Source organism: Chionomys nivalis, chromosome 25 (assembly GCF_950005125.1).
Source record: "Chionomys nivalis chromosome 25, mChiNiv1.1, whole genome shotgun sequence".
NCBI classification, from domain to species: Eukaryota; Metazoa; Chordata; class Mammalia; order Rodentia; family Cricetidae; genus Chionomys; species Chionomys nivalis.
The window spans coordinates 4,043,735-4,064,813 of NC_080110.1; the positions used below are offsets into that span (position 1 = coordinate 4,043,735).

General features: G+C 45.6%; 1 protein-coding gene across 1 annotated transcript in view; it reads left to right on the forward strand.

The window, feature by feature from the left end:
• Positions 1-19,806, forward strand: part of Pah (phenylalanine hydroxylase) — a 48,594-nt gene extending 28,788 nt beyond the window's left edge. The window contains exons 5-13 of the mRNA XM_057758106.1: positions 4,265-4,332; positions 7,512-7,708; positions 9,695-9,830; positions 10,831-10,900; positions 14,010-14,066; positions 14,865-14,960; positions 15,490-15,623; positions 16,788-16,903; positions 19,030-19,806. Coding sequence (XP_057614089.1) covers positions 4,265-4,332; positions 7,512-7,708; positions 9,695-9,830; positions 10,831-10,900; positions 14,010-14,066; positions 14,865-14,960; positions 15,490-15,623; positions 16,788-16,903; positions 19,030-19,076 — 921 coding nt within the window. The 3' untranslated portion in view covers positions 19,077-19,806. The remainder of the gene's footprint in view (positions 1-4,264; positions 4,333-7,511; positions 7,709-9,694; positions 9,831-10,830; positions 10,901-14,009; positions 14,067-14,864; positions 14,961-15,489; positions 15,624-16,787; positions 16,904-19,029) is intronic.
• The last annotated feature ends 1,273 nt before the right edge of the window (positions 19,807-21,079 follow it).

The window sequence follows — 21,079 nt, forward strand, 5'->3', positions numbered from 1 at the left end:
AGAGGAGGCGCCAGGCTCTCTCTGTTCCTTCTGTCTTTCATCAGATGCTGGGAACAAGGGCCAAGCATAGAGCAAACCCACGGGTGTCTCGCCGCAGCTGCCAGCGCCCTCCCCCCCCGGGCCTGGCCTCAAGGTGTGAGCTGCAAGCAGACACCAGCCTAGCAGTGAAGGGGTTGTTCTTCTTCAAGGACCCTCTGTTCTGCTCTGTCCCTTGCAGTCAGCACGATCCCTTCCTCCCCTGACCCCCTGCCCTTGGCAGGATGCATCTGTGTTTGACCTAGTACTTCGGGGTCTCCCAGACAGTCACTTTGTGACAGAAAGCCTTCCAATAATGGGTCTTCTCTCATGTCCCCAATGTCCTCATGCCCCTCCCCCCTTTTCTGCTTCAGATTCCAAATCTCAATTTGCCAGCATGGTTAGGCTTGGAAAACCTTAATGAAAATGCTGTGCTTTATTTTTATTTATTTTTTTACACTGCAGGACCCTTCAGCAAATGGCCTGAGGGGGCTTTACTTTCTACCATTCTGATAGCAAAACAGACAGAACTAGACATTCTTCAGAGTGCTTGCTGGTGTGAACATCTTTCACTATTTTGAAAGGCTAGAGAGAAACACAGACTACTCTCTGTTAAGACTGGCTAGTCCAGATGACAACTGTCAAATTCGAGTTGCTATTTTGACCTCAAATATGAAGATATAGATTAAGTGTTTATTGTTTAGTCCAGTAGAGATGGTTCTCCCATGGCAAGCTGATGGTGCTTGGGAATTAAACCAAAGGACCAAGTTTTCTTCTTAGAATACACAAGGGCACTCATATTTCCTCAGTATAAATGGACCTTATGTTAATTGCAAGATCTTAGGTTCCTAAAGTCTGGTGTCATGGTATACACATATAATCCCAATGCACAGTATCCGGGGCAGGATGATTACAGAAGCCAGCCTGAACTACAGAGTAAGACCCTGTCTCAGAAACCAACAGCAAATAACTAAAAAGCTCCCAAGTTCCTTATTTGTTTGATTTTTATGATTTATTTTATTTCTATTTATGTGTGTGTGTGTGTCATATGGCACATGGGTGTACATGCCTATGGAGCCCAGGAGAGGGTATGGTATCCCCAGAGTTGGATTTATGGGTGGACATGAAGCCTCCTTATGTGGGTGCTGGGAACCAAACCTGAGCCCCCTGGAAGAGCTGCAAGCGCTCTGAGCTGAGTTAAGATGCTGAGCCATCTCTCCAGCCCCCTATTTCTGATGAATGATTTCAACCCAGTCAGTGTTTCAGGGAACACAGCTTGTGCTTTGTAACCGCCCTATCATAGAGTCTTTAACCGAGTAATATTTTCTTCAACTGGGATTTGGGTGTGGTAATTTTAGTTTACCAGTGTGGTGCTTTTGAGATTTTCTTATTTCTCAGAATCCATCCTGGTAAACAAACTAGAAATCCCGCATCTCGCCCCCCCATCTTTTCTCCAGTTTTTTTCCTCCCTCCCTTTCTCCCCTCTCTTCCTCCCTCCCTCTCCTGTTTCTTCTTTCGATGTCAGTGATTCTGTCAGTAATGTTCCCATGTTCCATGTTCTCAGGTAAAATTAATTTATATAAATTTTCCAAACTTTTTTTAAACTGCTGGTTGACACTGATATATATACATATATATGTATATATATATATGTTTTTTAATATATATCCAATAAACCAGTCAAACAAAGAAAACAGGCAGCATTTGGAAAGCAGAGGCTATCGACCTTCTTCAAAAGCTTCTTTAAACCCTGCTTGTTTTCCAAGCCTTGGTTTTCAAGCTGTTCAGCCCATGGTTTGAAGACAAATAATAGCGAATCAAAGTGTTTTCTGGAAGAGCCTGTTGGGAAACGTCTGTAGGGAACAAAGACGAGTTCCATGGCAGTGGACCAGTGTCTTGACTTCAGACCACAGTGAACTTTTCTGTAAAGTACCCTCCTCATCCGCTGGGACATTTCCAGCTCCTGATGTGCCCCACTCCACCCTAAACACTCAAAGACACACTCGGCCCCCTCTGCTCACTTGGAAATGTGCTGCTTGGCACCCTGGGAAGACTGCCTGCCAGTCAGCCTCGGAGGAGTCGCTTGTCATCCTCCTGTGCGGGGTGGCTCACTCAGTCAACAGAGCGCCTGCCAGGTCAGAAAGGTTCACAGTTACTGATGTGTAATAAGAAGAGCAGAGGGCTGGGTGATCCAAAGCATGGATCCACTTCCCCGAGTCTCTCATTGATTCTGGAAGAATACACATACTGATCGGCCTGATGTTATACCAAAGCTGCCACAGCTGTAGACACCTGGGAAATGCCATTTTCAACAATTGCCAGCAGGGCATGGTGGCACAGGCTTGTAATCCTAGTTCTTGGGAGGCTGAGGCAGGAGAGTTGAGGCCAGTTTGGGCTATCTGGAAATATTTTATTTCAAGAAAATAAAATGCAAAACATTAAATTGCCCTAGCAGTAAGGGCACACCATCTGTTCACGGGAATGAGGAGCGGCCTCCGTGTTCATTTCCAGGGCACACCATCTGTTCACGGGAATGAGGAGCGGCCTCCGTGTTCATTTCCAGGGCACACCATCTGTTCACGGGAATGAGGAGCGGCCTCCGTGTTCATTTCCAGGGCACACCATCTGTTCACGGGAATGAGGAGCGGCCTCCGTGTTCATTTCCAGGGCACACCATCTGTTCACGGGAATGAGGAGCGGCCTCCGTGTTCATTTCCAGGGCACACCATCTGTTCACGGGAATGAGGAGCGGCCTCCGTGTTCATTTCCAGGGCACACCATCTGTTCACGGGAATGAGGAGCGGCCTCCGTGTTCATTTCCAGGGCACACCATCTGTTCACGGGAATGAGGAGTGGCCTCCGTGTTCATTTCCAGGGCACACCATCTGTTCACGGGAATGAGGAGCGGCCTCCGTGTTCATTTCCAGGGCACACCATCTGTTCACGGGAATGAGGAGCGGCCTCCGTGTTCATTTCCAGGGCACACCCATTTGTTCACAGGAAATGAGGAGGAGCCTCCGTATTCATTTCCATAGTGACTAGTATTTCTTTTAATAGAAAGTGTGGAGATAGCTCAGTTAGAAAAGAACAGATGTTCAGATATGATGACCAAAGTACAGCCCCCAGCATCCATGTAAAAAGCTGGGCATGGTGTCACATGCCTAGCTCATAACGCTAGGTGGAGGTTTCCTGAGGATTGACACTCAAGGTTGACCTTTGGTTTCAGAATGCTCCCACTCCCGTCTAATGTCTCTCTCTCTCTCTCTCTCTCTCTCTCTCTCTCTCTCTCTCTCACACACACACATACACACACACACACAGAGATATGCATGCACATGAGAAGGCATTACTAAACACACACCACTCAGAAACTGAGTGAATATTTTATGCCTTCAACACAGACCTCTAACTTGGGGTTGGCTTAGAAACTGGGAATGGTGCGGATGACATTTCTTTAAGAACAGAGTCTATCTGTAGATATTGGAATGTCAGGCTGGTGAAGATTTCACTGCATTGAAGGGGTGGCTAAGTGTACGTCTCTCTCAACCATGGGAAAACCTCCTCTGTATTTAACCGAGACTGTGTGTTAGAGCATCATCGAGGAAAGGAGTGTGAACCATCATAGTTGAAAGGCTTCCAAGCAGATTGTTGATAGAGGTGTCATGTGGGTGGAATTTTTTGTCGGGACCACTGGCTTTACAAAAAAGGACATGGAGACTTATTAATTATAAATGCTCAGCGGATAGCTTAGACTTATTACTAACTAGCTCTTACAACTTAACCCATATTTCTTTTTTTTAAAGATTTATTATGTATATAGTATTCTGCCTACATATATCCTATAGGCGAGTGAGAGCACCAGATCTCAATACAGATGGTTGTGAGCCACCATGTGGTTGCTGGGAATTGAACTCTGAACCTCTGGAAGAGCAGTCAGTGCTCTTAACCTCTGAGCCACCTCTCCAGCTCACCCCCATATTTCTTATCTATGTTTTACCATGTAGTGGTAGCTTTTTTCAGCATGTCAAGTTCATCTTGCCTCTCTCTGAATCCTGGTGACCCCACCCTTCATCATCCCAGGGCTCTCCCTCAACCACAAGTCTTGTCCAAACTCTTCCTGCCTAACCACTGGCCATTAGCTCTTCATTAAACCAACGAGAGCAACACATCTTCACAGTGTACAATTCTACAACAGTGCCAGGCCTCTCCCTCTGCAGACCTGAGTCATCAAGTCTCTTCTTTCTCCTAGGGCTTTAAAGATCCTGTGTACCGGGAAAGACGAAAGCAGTTTGCTGACATTGCCTACAACTACCGCCAGTAAGTCTCCCTGTTGGACAACCGAGAGAAGAACATACCCCAGCCCCTGCTCTAGATCGGCAACAATCGGCCCAGAACACCCTGCTTTGTGTGTATGTGAAAGAGCTTGTATATGTGTGTGTATGTATATGTGTGTATGTGTGTGTGTTTAAGCTCTCTTATAATAATGTTTTAAAAAATTGCCTCTAGATCAAACAGAAGTATCACTGCTGTAGCCCAGCTCACTCCCAAGTTTGCTAGCTCAGTGTTCGTTGTCTGGAATGATTGGAGAGGCTTCCATCCTGAATGGGAAAGCCTGTGGTCTCCACATTAGTCCAGGAGGAAAAGAGCTGGCCATTCCAGCGAAATGACGATCCCAGGAGCCTTTGCACCAGCTACACTCCTATATTCTACTGATCCTGCTGTGACCCAGTTTTGTAGGGCAACTGTCAGATGAGATTTTTATTTCCTGCTCAGGATGCTATCATTTTAGCCAAGAGGAAATGGCCATATCAAATGTGTGTTTGGGAACATACTGACGTTGCTGTTTTGAGTCCCAAGAACTATGTAAATTGTGACTTGGGAAAGTTGTGTTTTGAGGACAGCAGTTTCTGAGGTAAGGGAAAAAGAAAAGACATGCACGAAAAGCAGCATGCTGTCCCAGAGACTAAGGTACCAGGACATCAGCGACAGAAGGAAATGCTGGGGTGTTGTGGGGCGAAAGCAGATCTACCTGTGGATGGAGAGCCATCCAGAGCACCCCTTTCTCAGAATGACTCTGGGAAGGGAAGGAGCCAGAGCTGTGTGGCCTTAGTCAATTAAAGTCCATTTAGACCTGGCTTCTGTTTAGTAGAAATTAGGGAACATGGTGACCTTTCTCTGTCCTCACCTTTGTCCCACTAAGTCAGTATAGGCAAGAACCCTTCTTCATAGTCAATTTGGTTACCATCTCTTTGCTGAGTATTTGGGGTTTTGCTAAATTTCATACCCCCCACATAAATAGTATTATAATAAATCCTCATTTTTTTTTTCAGATGAGGAAATAGAGGCTAAAAGAAGTCAAATAACTAGGAGGTGACAAAGGCAGGCTTTAACTTTATCTGTCCCTAGAATTAATCTCAACACTTCCACAGTGTCTAGTAACCCTGGGCCTAAGCAGGTTCAGAACCAGGTATCTCTTTCCATCTTTCCAGCCCACACCCTTGACTGTTCTTGCTTCAGGCGTGGCCTCCCCTTCTCAGAGATGGGTTGCGTGTGATGCCCCAGCTCAGTTAGAAGCTCTGGCTCTTTCCCACAGTCAGCCAAAGTTCTGTGATTGGGTCTTATCGTTCGTAACCGGACGTGGACCCTGACCACACTCCCAGCCGTAAAGGTGGCCCTGAGTGTCCCCTTCCTCAGATGCCACAGGCTCAAGGAGGCAGCACAAGAAGTGTGGGGTCACTGGGAGAGAAAGTGGGCGGCAGCATGTTCAAAATGCCACCACCTCTGAAGTTTGTTCCAGAAAATTGCCTGTCTTGTTTTCGTTTTTACTGTTGCATTTTATTTGTTTATTATTTTTTGTGGTGTTTGTGTGTGTGTGTGTGTGTGTGTTTACCTGCCACAACTCGGGTAGAAGCCAGCCACAACTTGTGTGAATCAACTCTTCGTGTGGGTTCTGGGCTTGGCAGCAAGTGCCCTTGCCTACAGAGCTATCCTGCTGGCCCCAATAATGCCTTTCTTTGAAATGAGAACTAGTTATGTTTAAGATCAATGGTATTGCCAGTTCCAATATTAGGAATGTGTGCATGTTAGTTTATGCACAACATAATATAACCTTGTCCACATTAAAAAACACATGTCAATTGCAGGACCAATGCTCACAGCCGTTTTCTAAACTGCCCGAGGCCACATATCTAGAAAATGGCAGGACCCAGTTTTGTTCAGTTTCTATTTACAAAGCCCTTCTGGTTTTCTTCCATCACCGCGTGACCCCGGATTATGGTGTAGTCTTAGGCAAAGGCTTACCTGTCACTGTTTGTAGTCCCTGCCAACCGATCAGATCCTCTGAACTTTTTTTTTCCTCTTTTTTTTTTCAATCAACAATCTGCCTTTCCTCCCTAATCCCGGCCCACCTTTCCATAGAAAAATAACAGTCTTTGCTCTAATGTCCTTGGATGAGCCGCAGTTTTGAAAGTGCGGGAGGAACTTAGCTTGAAACCAGATCCACAGTTCCAAGATAAACGGTCCCATTGTGTCCCAGACTCTGTCCCTGGTAAGAGGAGCAGAGCTGCAGCCCAGGGAATAAGCCGTGGTCTGGGAGGCCGGGCTTTGTTTGGTTTTTCTTGTTTTCAGCACACAGCTTAGAAGCTGCCAAACTAATGACTCTTAAATTGAAGTTCCCATCAGTCACCTGAGGGGGCGCTATTAAGATCCATCTGTCCTTGACTTTCTGGGCTCCAGTGTATCAGGACAATGGGGCAGGGTCTCATGTCGGCGCTTTGACAAATGTGGCACATAGAAGTGTACCTTACACCTTAGCATGCTTCTTTGTTCCTCCATCTCAATATTTATAGATTTCTTACCTTCGGTCTAGAACTTGGTTAACTGACAAATCTGTGACTTTACGACATACAACATCCCACACAGACACACATCTTAAGATACGTAGCTATATACGCTGTGGGACCTTAGCCTACATTTAAATAGCTCTAACTTCCCAGGAACAGAAACATCAAGCTTAGCAAATGCAACCTGCCCGGACAAGTTTCGAACACGCACCCTAGCTAGTAAATTCAGGTTAGCCATAGCAGAATTGCTTTAGCTTATCAAGTACAAGACTTGGAGGTGCTTTCGCTGGGCGTGGGGGTCTCTGTTTAGAAACAGGATGCGGTGTCTAGTGTCTCAGCTCCCTGTCTGCATATCACTCTGTCCATACTGCTTTATACCTGTATGTCGCCTGTGTAGTACCTGAAAGCAGATTTCTACCTTGAACAAACAGACTGTGAGGAAGCAGAAAGGCCAAATGGTTTTCCAGAGTGATAGCAATTCCTCAACCAAACCATGGTTTCCTGTGGTTTTTCTCTTGCAAACAATGCTTGTAGTCCATGCTGGTCGGTGGCAGCGTCTCACAAATTGTGAAGCCCGACTCTCTTGTGACCTTACTCCATTGTGCGCCCTGGTCCTTCCCCGCTGGAGACACCTGTTCCATGCTTGTATTCTAGTGGGCAGCCCATCCCTCGGGTGGACTACACAGAGGAAGAGAAGAAGACCTGGGGGACAGTGTTCAGGACCCTGAAGTCCTTGTATAAAACGCATGCCTGCTACGAGCACAATCACATCTTCCCACTTCTGGAAAAGTACTGCGGGTTCCGTGAAGACAACATTCCCCAGCTGGAAGATGTATCCCAGTTTCTGCAGTGTAAGTCCACAGCAGGCAGGGGCCAGGGAGGCGGGAGGCGGGGATGAAGCGAAGGGTGTTGGGAGTCGTGGTGTGAGGGAGCCTGCAGGCTGAGCCTCCCAAGGGAAATCCAGCTGCATCGTCTCCTGCCTCCCGTCTCACCTCCATTATCCATCTTCTTCCACCCACGCAATAACGGCAGGGTGGATTTTTGCCACATAGCTGTCTCTGAAAGGATTTTCTCTCAGATCCAAAACTGAGGTGCCCAGGCAGTGTTTCCCCTGGAGTGCCCACTGTTAGGGAATGGCTGTCATGCCAAGTCAAGGAAAAAGTATGCTTTTCTTGTGGCCCAGTGCCGAGAGTCCCTCGCTCTGAGTCTATTCATCTGGGATGGATCCTGCCTTTGACCTTTTCTGGTTGTGTAAATCTGCCTTCATGTGGTTCACCTGCCAAACAGACACTGTCGCCCTCTTGGCATCCGTCACAGAGAAATCACGAAAATGGAATGAGATTTTGCATGTGAAGGCACTTGGCATGATGCTGGGTTCACTGTCAGTGTTCGGTGAACCTGAGGGTTAATGTGATCTGATTGCTGCTCGGCAGTGCACTGTCAGAGGGGTAAGCCCCTGCAGAGCCTTCCCAAAGGGAGAGAGGTTTCTCCTTCTGACAATGGGATGCTCATTCAGTAAAGCCCCAACAGTCGACTAGTTCCAGTTGAACACCTACATATGCGAGGTAGGAGAAGGAGACGTGGGGGGATGGGCCACAATCATATAGAAAGGAATAATTATTCTCTGCATCAGAGCCTCGAAGAGATAGGGAATAGGCCAAAATAAGTATATGGAGGGAGGGAGCTTAGAACTAGGACAGATGAGGCCATCTTCCAGATCTCTCCCCACATCTAGGATAAAGCAAGGAGCAAGAGTTTGAACTAGAGTAATTATCAACCTGAAAGTGCAGGGTGAAGGGAGAGAGAGGCGGTCCTAAAGATGATCTCCCATTTACTGCTGGATGCTGGGCCCATGGTAAGAATGATGTTAGCATCAATGCTAGCTGTTACCAGGTTATACAATTGCAGTCAAAAGGCTTTGAAGCCCTGAGACCTGTGGCTCTGGACTGAGAGCTTTAACCCATGCCTCAACTTCCCCATCTTTAAAGTAGGGGTGATAAAGTGTCTTCCTCGCAGTTCTTGCAAGGGGTAACTTGTGCCTGGCATGTAATGTTATGGTCATCAGTAGTGCCACCTTCTGCTCCCAGGGCAGAGAGGATTGAGGAGCAGGTGTAGGAAGGAGAGGACAGTTAGCAGTTGGGAGCTTTAAAGAAGAGTTATTTGGAGGATGTGGTGTAGATGGGTGCTCAAAAACTTCCCAATACTTTAGCTCTTGATTAGGGAAACATTTACCAGATCTCAGTGCCCCCTACATTGTAGAGCTAAGAGAAACCCATATGCACTGCTTTACAGATGAGGGGGGAGGATGAGAGAGACACGGAGACACAGAGTTAAATTGAACGCAGTAGATTTCTCTTAGGTTTTCCCAGTCAGACAGGACATTGCTCCTCCCGGGATGGCCTGTGTGTGGTAGGTTCTGGAAGAGATTCTGGAAGTCTCATTGCATGCTCTACTCCTAATGCTGATCTTACATCTCCTTGCTACTGCAGAAACATGAGAAGTAGTGGGAAAGTATTTGATCCTGATAAGCAGTAACCACGGAGAAATTTGCTGAATGTTTGTAAGGGACTAGGCTCTGCTAAGTAATTTGTAGTCATTACTGTTTCGATGCTCAGTAAATCCCTCAGTAGGACTCGCCTAAATTTTACAGGTGAGAAAACTGAATCTCAGCAACGTGAGTTTACTTGACCCAACACAGCCAAGGGGGCAGAGACCAGAAGCCAGCCGAGTCTCAGTAGAAAGTCCACACCCTGGGGCATTGCTTCTCTGCTGGGAGTTACGTAGCCTTTCCAGCTTCACCCCAGGCATTGAGTTTTAGGTTATCTTCTGCTTTCCAGCTTGTACCGGTTTCCGTCTCCGACCTGTTGCTGGCTTACTGTCCTCTCGGGATTTCTTGGGTGGCCTGGCCTTCCGAGTCTTCCACTGCACACAGTACATCAGGCATGGATCTAAGCCCATGTACACACCTGAACCGTGAGTATCATTTTCCCGCTACTACTGCCCATCACAGTGGATACTAGTCCTACCTGCTAAGAATGCTGAACAGGACCATTGCAGGCTGGTCCGCACGGTTCCTTGCCTGCTTTGTTTGATCATAGTTCTAAGAGAAATTCATACCCTGGGATTTTTTTTCTTGGTCCAGATAGATAAAATTTGGACTCATAGATCCAGCCATTCTGTGAACCGAGGATTAGGATTCCCTTGCGTAGCAGGAAAAGAGCTTCCATCGAGCCTCAAAGTCAGACCTCTGGAGGAAGTTCCAAATAGGACAGGCGCGAGAGTAGCTGAGTGATCTCAGCATCTCCGAAATACGCATTTAGATGGTTCCAGTTCCTTGCATGGATTATGTCTTGGCCAGAAGGAGAGAATGGGTGGCCACTGTGCTTTCTGCTTGGGCTTCTAGCCACCTCATTAGTCACAGAGAAGTTTATCCAAAGAGATCAGTATGACGCCCCAAATTGTTTCCTTCTTATGACGTTAATGGTTGCCGATTAGAAAGGACTTCTAGCTGTCAACCTGTTACTGTTTGAGATAAACGTAGCCTTTCTTTTTTGACTTTTGGCCTACTCTTGGCCAAGAAAAGAACTCCTTTGTTTAAAAAAAGTTCTTACTGGAAAATCTGGGCACATTATCCCTCTCCAGGTAGGTGAGTGGCAAGGAGACATGGGATGGGAGGACTCTGAACCGCATCTCACTCCTTACACAGATATCTGAGAAGAGACCTATGGGGATGCTGGCTTCCTGTCTCCCAGGACTCCTAATAGCTCTGATTTTTCTTTCTTTTATTCCCCCTTTTTTTCTTTTCTTTCATACTTTATTTCAAGGGATCCTTTGCTCAGCTCAGGGCTTATTCTTTAGAGTGAAGTCCCACGTGTCAGTGAGCTGTTTGTTCCTGTCCATTCTCCGTATAAGATCCCTGAGTCTAACTTGGTTTCACTAGTCCCTCCACTGAATGCTGTGTTTTCTGTTTTAGTGACATCTGCCATGAACTGTTGGGACATGTGCCTTTGTTTTCAGATCGCAGCTTTGCCCAGTTTTCACAGGTAAGGAAAAAAGATGTAGTTCTAGGGTCGGGACTGGAATGAATCAATCCCTGCCTGACAAAGGGGCTGTCACATGCTCTGTGAGAGTGGAAACAAGGTACCATTCCACATGTTCTGTGAGAGTAGAAACAATGTATCATTCATTCCACATGCTCTGTGAGAGTGGAAACAATGTATCATTCATTCCATATGCTCTGTGAGAGTGGAAACAATGTATCATTCCACAAACCTTCCGGAGACCCCGAGAAGGGTGTGTGGTTCTGTGGACCAAGCTGAACACTCATTCCCAGAATTGCGGCCTGGGTCTGGTGATTGATCGTCCTCTGACGTACCTGTACCCAACTGGCTAATCTCAACGATCAGCTGTCCATTAGAACCTCCTCACAGATGAAAGAATCTCTGATCTCTATGCAGACGTCACCTCAGCTGTTTCCAAATTTGCCTACTACTTTCCCTCCAGTACTGAAACTTTGGCACTTTCCATCTTGTCAGGTAGTTATCTGTATGTGTACTTGATAACGTTGGCCAAGAATCCAATGTCAATGATCTTATGTATAACTGGCTAGAGAAAGGAAGATAAAAGAAATCCAAATGTCGCATTGCCATTGTCAAAATGGTACCATGGCTTTGATTCATCTTTTAGAGTAATGGTAAAGCTCAAAATTGTTTTCTGATGAGTTAAAAAAATTCTAATTCTCTCTCATCACTGAGGGGGGGGATCTCAAAATTGTGTGTGCATGCATGTGTGTTAGAGGGCATCTAGGGAGATGGCGTAGCAGTTAAGAGAGTATATTTCTCTTGCAGAGGATCATAGTTTTTGTTCAAGCACCCACATCAGGCAACTAATAGCCACCCTTAACTCTAGCTCTAAGAGAAATGATGACCGTGGTCTCTGCAGGCATCTGCATTCATATGAATACACCCCACAGAGACACAAGGCATCCAAATAATTTTAAAAAGCTATAAAACTATTTTAAAACAGAGTAGCTGGGATTATGGAATATTGGAAGACGGCTCCAAGGTGCTTATGGGCTCAACCCAGAGCTTTGGTGAACGGGAGCTGTGTGAACTGGGGCAAGTTGAGAAGCCAGCCTTGCCTCAGTTTCCGCGGATTTGAATCAGTAAAATACCCCCTTTATTAGTCTTCATCCTCACTAAAAAAGAACGATAAATCAAAGGATGGCTCATGAGTGAATGATGCTTCAGGTAGGAGTTAGAGAGTACTGACATTGTGCACGAATCCTCAACATTCCCATTAGCTGCAGCAAGTGTTTACGCTGTTCAGCACTGAAGCTGCCACTTGATGTCTGAAACAAACCCAATAAAAAGGTTCAGCTGATTCCTTCACTACTCGGCAGACATAGGCTCTCCAAACGAAAACACTTGCTGCTTCCACGTGAGGTCAGGAGAATTATGGAGCCCGGAAACCATTGGACCTCAGAAGAGGGAGTGTCTGGCTGAACTTTGACTGTGGAAGTGTTATTGCCAATAGTGTAGTTATGGCTGCCAAGATGGTGTTGATTGCTCAAGGCAGTTCTAAAAGGGACTGGTTACTATGACAGGAGAATTAGAAGCTTTCTCCTTGGAGAATAGGAAGCTTAAATTCTTGACCCCAGAGATAGTCTAGCTGTAGAGCAGATGGCAACCTTCCTTAAATCGTTTGCATTTTGGGCAGCCCTGGAGAGGAGTGGACACTTAACGTCAACAGATATTGTTGGATCATTTGTTTGACGCTCTCAACTTTGACGTGGAAGGTCCCAAGGCAGAGAGTTATTCTGTGAGAACATTTTGTTTTGATTTAAAGACAACAGTTTCTTACCACTGTAGAGCAGTATAGGGGTGATGAGGGAGTGCAGAGGGATATTGGGGTCCCCCTATAAGCCAAGCTCTTGACTTACAAAGAACAATGACAAGATATTGGGTGTCATGGCACACACCTCTAATTTGAGCATTTGGAAGAAGGAAGATAAGAAATCCAAGCCTACCCTTGCCTGTACAGTCAGCTTGTGGCTAGCCTGGGATACATGAGACCCTAACTTTGAAAATGATGTCAAGAGAAAAAAGGGCAGGGATACGATCTCAGTTTATCAATGGATTCTGTTAAACTCAGTCTATCTAGGAATAGAGATTTAGGAGAAATGAGGTAGTAGAGGCAGGCTAGGGGCAATCTGAACTTGAATGGATAAAATGAATTTTATGCCCTGGCAATGCTGAAGCATGCATGGGCAGCTCGTATATGGCGGTTCTGTTGAACTTGTCCATGTTGGGCTTCATGGTCTAAATTGATGAGGACTACTGACCAGGTCTCTTCCTCAAGAGGGCACCAGATCTCATTATAGATGGTTGTGAGCCATCATGTGTTTGCTGAGAATCGAACTAAAGACCTTTGGAAGGGTAGGCAGTGCTCTTAACCTCTGAGCCATCTAGTTTATCCTAAATCAGACAACACTTTTTATGGGGACAGTGTAGGTCAGCCTCTGGGTGGGATCCAGAGAGGCTGCATTGATACAGAGCTCGTAGCCTCTTTCTTCAAGAAAGACAAAATCCTTCATCCTCCTCCCTGCCCATGCCAATTCCTTTGGTGAGTTTAACCAGTCCTGTGGCTGTGAATACTATCTCGAATAAAATAATGGACATTCACGTCCTTGGCATAGACGTCAAGGCCAAATTCAGTCTTACATATGGACCATCAACTCAGCATCTCTGCTCCACTGGACATTGATTAGACATCACCTCCTGTCCAGAGGTGAACTTTGAGTCTTCCTCAAAGCTTCTGCACCCATAGGTTTCCTTGGATGAACCCATGGCAAACTCCATTGTTTGACTTGCTCAAACCAAAAAAAACCTCTGGGGGTTAATGTGATCACCATTCTCATTCCTCTCTTGCTCTCTGTAGCTTCCTTGTTGGCATCTCTGCTCCTGAGGTCTGTGCCTCCATGCTATGTGGCCCAATCAGGGTGGACGTCTATAAATATGCAGGGTCAATCTGAACTCTTCAGATGGCGCTTAGTCAGGCATTGCCTGCCCATGATTGGGTGCCAGGTTGGCTTTGAGGGTTAATTAAGTCTTAATATGGGTTGTGCCAGTGACACTCTTTCTCTCCACCCAGGAAATCGGGCTTGCTTCTCTCGGTGCGCCCGATGACTACATCGAGAAACTGGCCACAGTAAGTCTTTCTTGTCCTTGGAGGGGTTATGGGAATGCTTCAGGCTGGGGCCTTCAGATCACTGAAGATTTCTTCTCTCCCTGGCAGCTAGGGCATTTGAAATCATGATAAGAATGTGTCAAATTACAGTCACATGAATGAGATGACACATTTTGATTTTTTTAAGGGGCTGAATTTTTAAGTGATTTTTATAGATATTTCTACATACTTGTTAATAGGATCTCCTTGGAAACACCAACCAGCTGTTCTAATGGTCCTAAAAATCTGTTGGGCCATAATGTGCCAGGGACTGGCTGGATTTGAATATTTACCTCTCTATTCCCACACTAGAAGGTCTTTAGGATCTTCCTCAAACAGATGGTAAAAATGGGTCTTGGCTTCACATTTTTGCCAAACGTTGTCCTCTTACAATAGAAGCAGGGACCATGCACACACAGGTGCTATGGAGTCACCGTTGGCAATTTCCTGCCTTCCATTTTCCAGTTTCAATATATCTTAGGAATTTCTCGTTCCAGTGTGTGCCACAGGCAGAAAAGTAGAAGGCATAGAGACGTTCCTGCCACGCAGAAAAGAACTAGTTGGGGACATCTAGCACATTCTAACATGTCTTATCACATCATGGTTTATCCACCCCTGAATCAACAGGTGACGAGAGAGGAAGACATGAGATGCAGACATGATTCAGAGACTGTATCTGTGCAGACTCCTACCTACCGTATATGTCCTGGTACTTTGGGTACCCGATGCCTTGCTCATCCCCGAGATAAGCATCTTTTGCTTGCTTGCTTTCTCTTCCAGATTTACTGGTTTACTGTGGAGTTTGGGCTCTGCAAGGAGGGAGACTCCATTAAGGCATACGGCGCTGGGCTCCTGTCATCATTTGGTGAATTACAAGTATGAGTTTAACGGACACCAAGCATGGGTGCTTAGAAGCAGGGACACGGGGGAGCATCCTCATCCTTGAGGCTTTGCTGAAGTGCGATTGGATGTGCTTAGAGCTGCGCTTTCTCAGGCAGTCGATGCCTTAGCAGCTAGGATCTGGGCACACCTGTGTGTTAGAGGTAGAAATTCAAGCACAAGTCTCCAGGACTCTGTGAAGGAGAGGCCTCCTGAGCCTAAGCCGACCTGAACATGCAACTTTGTAAATATGCAAACATATGTCAAGAAATATGGCCAGCGCTCCCAGTGTCTGTTGAGTTCCTTAATATGAAGTGTTTGCAGTGAGTTGTTTCTTTCTAGCTAACTGTAGGTTTTTCATGAGCTATGGAGAGCTGATCCAGTACATGCTAGACAGCTCAGTTTACCAGATTTGCACTGGGCTAGGGAAACAGCGGGATGAGAGGAACTTTGCAGATGGATTATGGGATGGAGGTGAGAACATAGACATTGGATTAGCTGAAAACTTCTCTCTGGGTCCCTGCAGTACTGTCTATCAGAGAAGCCGAAGCTGCTGCCCCTGGACCTGGAGAAGACGGCCTCACAGGAGTACAGCGTCACAGAGTTCCAGCCCTTGTACTATGTGGCAGAGAGTTTCAATGATGCCAAGGAGAAAGTGAGGTGAGATTTCAGAAAGAAGGCCCGAGACTGCCTGTTCCAACTGAGGTCTATTCAGTGAGGTGGGTGTGAACATTCCCCCAAGGTTGAAAGGGGTGCTCTGTAAGAAGAGAGGGGAAGAGACTTGGTCCAGTCATAATCAGAGATGTGCATCTCATGACACAAGGCACCCACTCACTAAGCTAAAGTTGCTTTCAGAGAGGGCAAGTGGAAGCAGACTTTGTGAGTCACAAGTCATTCGATAGCATGTGTCATGACCCTCTGAGCTGGGGACTGTCACTAACCTGATCTTAGAGAACAATAAGGAATGTGAGGAACAGAGGAGAAAAAAGCCTATTGCTCATGATCCCAAGGGCTGTAACTGACAAGAAAGGAAGCCAGACAGCATGACTTGGGGACTTAGGATGCTGCTCTTGCCAAACCTGGGGCAACTTACTGCCTGTCCTGATAACTGTCATTTTCAGTACAGTAGCTTTCACTTTCATCCTAGGCTAACCTAGACATAATATCTAAGGCGTCTTTGGAGCGTCTTGTTAGTTATACTGATTGATGTCCCTCATAAAGACCACCCCTGGGAGATTCCTACAGACTTGGGAGTCATGCGTAGGAAAGGCGGGAAAGCACCCAGATGAGAACCAGGCTGCCTGGGTTCCTTCACCGCACTGCAACTGACGTTGATGGCCCACGTCCTGTTTACCAAGGTTCAGCCTCTGTGTTTGTAAACTAGAGGTAACCACAGTACTTAATTCTTAGGGCTTGGGGAAAGGGTTACTTAGTGATATTTTTAAGGGGTTTAGAACAGTTAGAATTTAATATGGTCCTAGGTTCATTTCAGACACCTAATCCATGCCACTATAGTTGTTTTAGTCAATTGACCAGAGCTGTGTTTCTTTTTGCAGTGATTGTCAAGTACCTTTGATTTTTTTTAAAGCAGTGCTCTGTAGCTAGGTTTCATTTTCTCAGTAAGTCATTGCCTGTTGCGCTTTTACACATGCGTACAAAGGCTTCTCCAGCTGCCCTCACTCAGTTGTCATCTCTGCCCCAGCTTCTGAGCTGCTGTTCTAGGGAGTTCCAGAGCTTAGAGCAAAGTAAAGGCACTCGGAGCCCCTTCAGCATAACCTCTCTCTAAATGGTACCCTTCACTTAGGCCCTTGATTTTGGTTTCAGGGCCTTTGCTGCCACCATCCCCCGGCCCTTCTCAGTTCGCTATGACCCCTACACTCAAAGGGTTGAGGTCCTGGACAACACTCAGCAGTTGAAGATTTTGGCTGATTCCATCAATAGTAAGTACCTCACAGCCTCTTGGTACCTCACTACCTTCTCTCCTAGGATAGAGGCCATCTCTTCTGACCTTTCCTATAGGGACAAAAGAAACATCTCCATAAATGCCATAGGTTCACTGGAGGGGAAGAGCTGTGTAAACTGCCTAACCTGTCCCTTTGCCTTTGACCTCCCGGCGTCCAACCCCATCTCTCACCACTTCCCCACCTTCTCGCGTGCAGCCCGACACTCCCAGGTTCTCCCTCATTATTTGCCCTTTGGCTGCTTTTCTTCTCAATGTCAGTGGATATCACCCAGCCTGGAATCTCAACTAAGTTCTGTCTGCTTCCTTGGCTGTCCATTCCCCAGCCCATCTACTGCTGCCGGCCTGCTGCTCTTCCTTGGTGGGGGATATTATAACAGTTACTGTAGTAACATTGCCGGGCTTCCTTGTTCATACCTGCTTCACTGTGGCCCCTGAAATCACCCTCTAGCAACACAGATCAGCTTCTGGCCCCTGCACACTCACCTGACTTTTGCCCATGGCATCCTTTCTGCTTCAAACACTCTTCTTCCAGGCCTATGTGAGGTGTCCAAAGCCAGTTCATCTCCTATGTGTAGCACAGACATCTCTTCTTGTAGGACGTCTATCTTTGTATTCTTGTAGATCTTCCTTCCAGAGGATTTCACCATTTTAGAATCACTTAGTGTCTGTGTTCTCAATCAGACCTGAGCATAGCTAAATATCAGACTCTTTGTCAAGTCTCTAGAACCTAGCCTTACTCAAAAGGATTATAATCGATACTTTAGTGTAGATGGAGGCTGCTCGTTCATTCCCAGCTTCCCAGTCCCAAAATAATCACAGCAACTATGTTATTTAAATCACTGCTTGGCCAGTCACTTAAGCATATTGCTAGCTAGCTCTTATATCTTAAATTAACCCATTTCTATTAATCTGTGTATTGTCACATGGCTGTGGCCTACCAGGCAAAGTTCCAATATCTGTCTCTTCCAGCGGCTACATGTCGTCTCAGGGATTCCACCTCCTTTCTCCCAGCATTCAGTTTAGTTTCCCCACCTAGCTCTATTCTGTCTTACCACAGACCAAAGCAACTTCTTTATTCATTAACCAATAAAAGCAACCCATCTACGGAAGGACTTCCCGCACCACTAATGAGCTTTTGAATGAATGGGTGAGGAATGCCTGCAGGGGACCACCAAAAGTTGTTTCTATAATTAAATCATATTTCTGTAAGAGCAGAAGAAACTTCGTATGCACCACTGAAACACTGGAATTCATAATATGTAATGGTCTCACATATAAGCCCAGCTGTTTCAGGCAGAGTGTGTGCATCTGTGTGTCCAGAACCAAAACTGCAGTCAAGTGACATCATATGACACAGGCTAGCACTACAAAACCACCCTGGATTCATTATGGATCTAATTTATAATTAGGTTTTTATTTCCATTATCAGTATAGTGGGCATGGTGGCAGGCAGGCAGGCACAGTGCTGGAGAAGTAGCTGAGAGTTCTATATCCAGATCCACAGGCAGTAGGAAAAGAGAGTGAGCCATTGGGCTTGGCTTGGGTTTCTGAGACCTCAAAACCCACTCCTAGTGACATACTTCATCCAACAATGCCACACCCACTCCCACAAGGCCACATCTTCTAATCAAATATTTGAGCCTATGGGGGCCATCCCTATTCAAATCATCCCAAGTGCTGGAAAAAAAGATAGCCCTGAGTTGTAGTACCAAGCTAAATTTCCTCAATTTGTGCAGAGGCTTTGGACCTCAGGTGATTCTGACATGGGGGACTTAAATGAACCCCACTCCTTTAGGTTTAACAGCTTGGAGTCTTGAAGCTGTTATGGATAGATGTGTCAAAAAGAGCACACAGCCCTGGGCATTTCTTGGAAAACCTGTTGCTTAAACAAACCCCTTTTAGCTCCAGGAAACAACTTGTGAAGGGGGGGGGGGCAGATCATATAGACAACTCTAGAACTCATTACACACTAGACCCAGCCCAGTGCTGTCTCTGTAGCTAATGGGCCATTGCTCTCAAGTTTAGGGTGATCCACCCCAGTGACCCTACTGGGTTTCGCATCTACTAACGAGTGACTCACCTATGTGCCGTTCTTCTTTGCAGGTGAGGTTGGAATCCTCTGCGGTGCCCTGCAGAAAATAAAGTCATGAACAGGAAATGACGTCATGGCTAGAACTTGGGAGATCAACCAAAAATCTGTTGATAGACATATAATGACTGCTTCTTTCCATCTGACAAGAAAAACCTTAATTTGAAATGTTGGCTTTTATTACTTCTTACACAGTGGGCATCACCAATTAAATCTAACTTCTCTTAAATGAAAGTATGCTAAAACCTACCAGGGGTCAATCTTTCAGAGTCATCTTTATGATTTAGACATCTTATACTTTTAAAATGTAATTTCTCACCTCCTTTCAATATTCATTAAAATTTGTTACCCTTAGGCTTTTTTTTTTTTTTTTTTAATTTTCGAGACAGGGTTTCTCTGTAGCTTTTGGTTCCTGTCCTGGAACTAGCTCTTGTAGACCAGGCTAACCTCGAACTCACAGAGATACGCCTGCTTCTGCTTCCCAAGTGCTGGGATTAAAGGCATGCGCCACCACCACCCCAGCACCCTTAGGCTTTATCTGTTTGTTATCTCCCAGGTAAGCCCTAATGGAACACACACATACACACACACACATATATATGTGTACACACATATGTATATAGATGGCTAAGTGTAAAGCATAAGACTGTCCTCAGGGATAAATCATTTGGTTCAGTACAGTTCTCAATCTATGAAGCTTAGCTTCTATGTTCATTCACTATGGCTCTGAGAATGGTTTCATTATTCTGTCTGTGTAAATCTCCTCTGATTTGAGACTTCTCAAGATAGTTATAAGCAATAAAGCTTTAAATCATTATATAAAACATTATGTGTGCTTTATTTATGTATAGTGTGCTGCAGACTATGAACCTGCCCACCCCATCCCCCTCCCACAGCTGCTGACGTCATTTTCATGTTACTTCTCAAGTACGTTTGAGAAATAGTTTGAAGGCACTTGTCATCCGGCAGATATTAGCTGGGTATAATAGAGTAAACATCAGGAGAAGAGCTGGACACATTTAAAAATAGCAAATCCACTAGAAAAATGAGGCTTTTATTTATGCTGGAGAGAAATGTCAATGTTACGAAATTTTAAAGTTTCAAATGCTTTTTGAATTAAATATTTTTCTCACTGCCTTAGAAATCCATTAGCTGGAAGATCTTGGGACACAAACTCGAGACTCGAGGACACAGCCCACTGCATGTATCCTTATGATCACTGAAGTCAGTTGTGGGGCATCAACAGACTTTGGTTTTTATTGGTTATGAATTTTTCATGAATACATGTAACATATGAGATGCAATGGGGGCTGTCTTTGTCTTTTAGGATGTGATTTAAAGTTCTTACACAGCACACAATTGATTTTGGAAGCAGTTATGTCTTAGGGGATTTTTGTGGTGTTTCTTCAAGTCTACGTCTCAGACCAGCTGTAGCATCAGCATTAACTGGAGCCCTCTCCTCTCTCTTCCCATTTAGAATCACTAGGCAAGATGCTCAGCAGCATCCCCAGGTTATCCTTTCTTTCACATTTGCTTATTTATTTTATTGGGGTCTGTGTGCATATGTCATGTATACATGCATGTGTGTGTTTATGGGCGGGCAGTATATACATGTGCAGATGTGTGTGCCTGTGGTTATTCATCTGAAGGTCAGAAATCAGTGTTGGACATCTACCTCTAATATTCTCCACCTTATTCTTTGAGGCAGAGTCTCTCATTGAACCTCGAGCCCAGTGTTGGTGTATAATGGTTGGCCAAGTAGCCCATGATCCTCTGATCTCTACTCTTCTGTGCTGGGATTACACGTGGGTGCAATTGCTCCTGACCTTTCGCTTGAGTGGTGGGGATCAGAACTAAAGTCCTCATGCTTGCACTGCAAGAACTTTACTCACCCAGACATCTCTCTACCCGGCAATCCAGGATGAGAGAAATGGAAGAAAGCACTGGGAGAGAGATGCTCTATGCTCAGGGATCGCAAGAACTAATATTGTTCAAAAGTCTATCTAAGGCTGTGTTTTCCTCCTCCACAGCCAAACTATATGGGTAGCACAAATGGACTTGTCG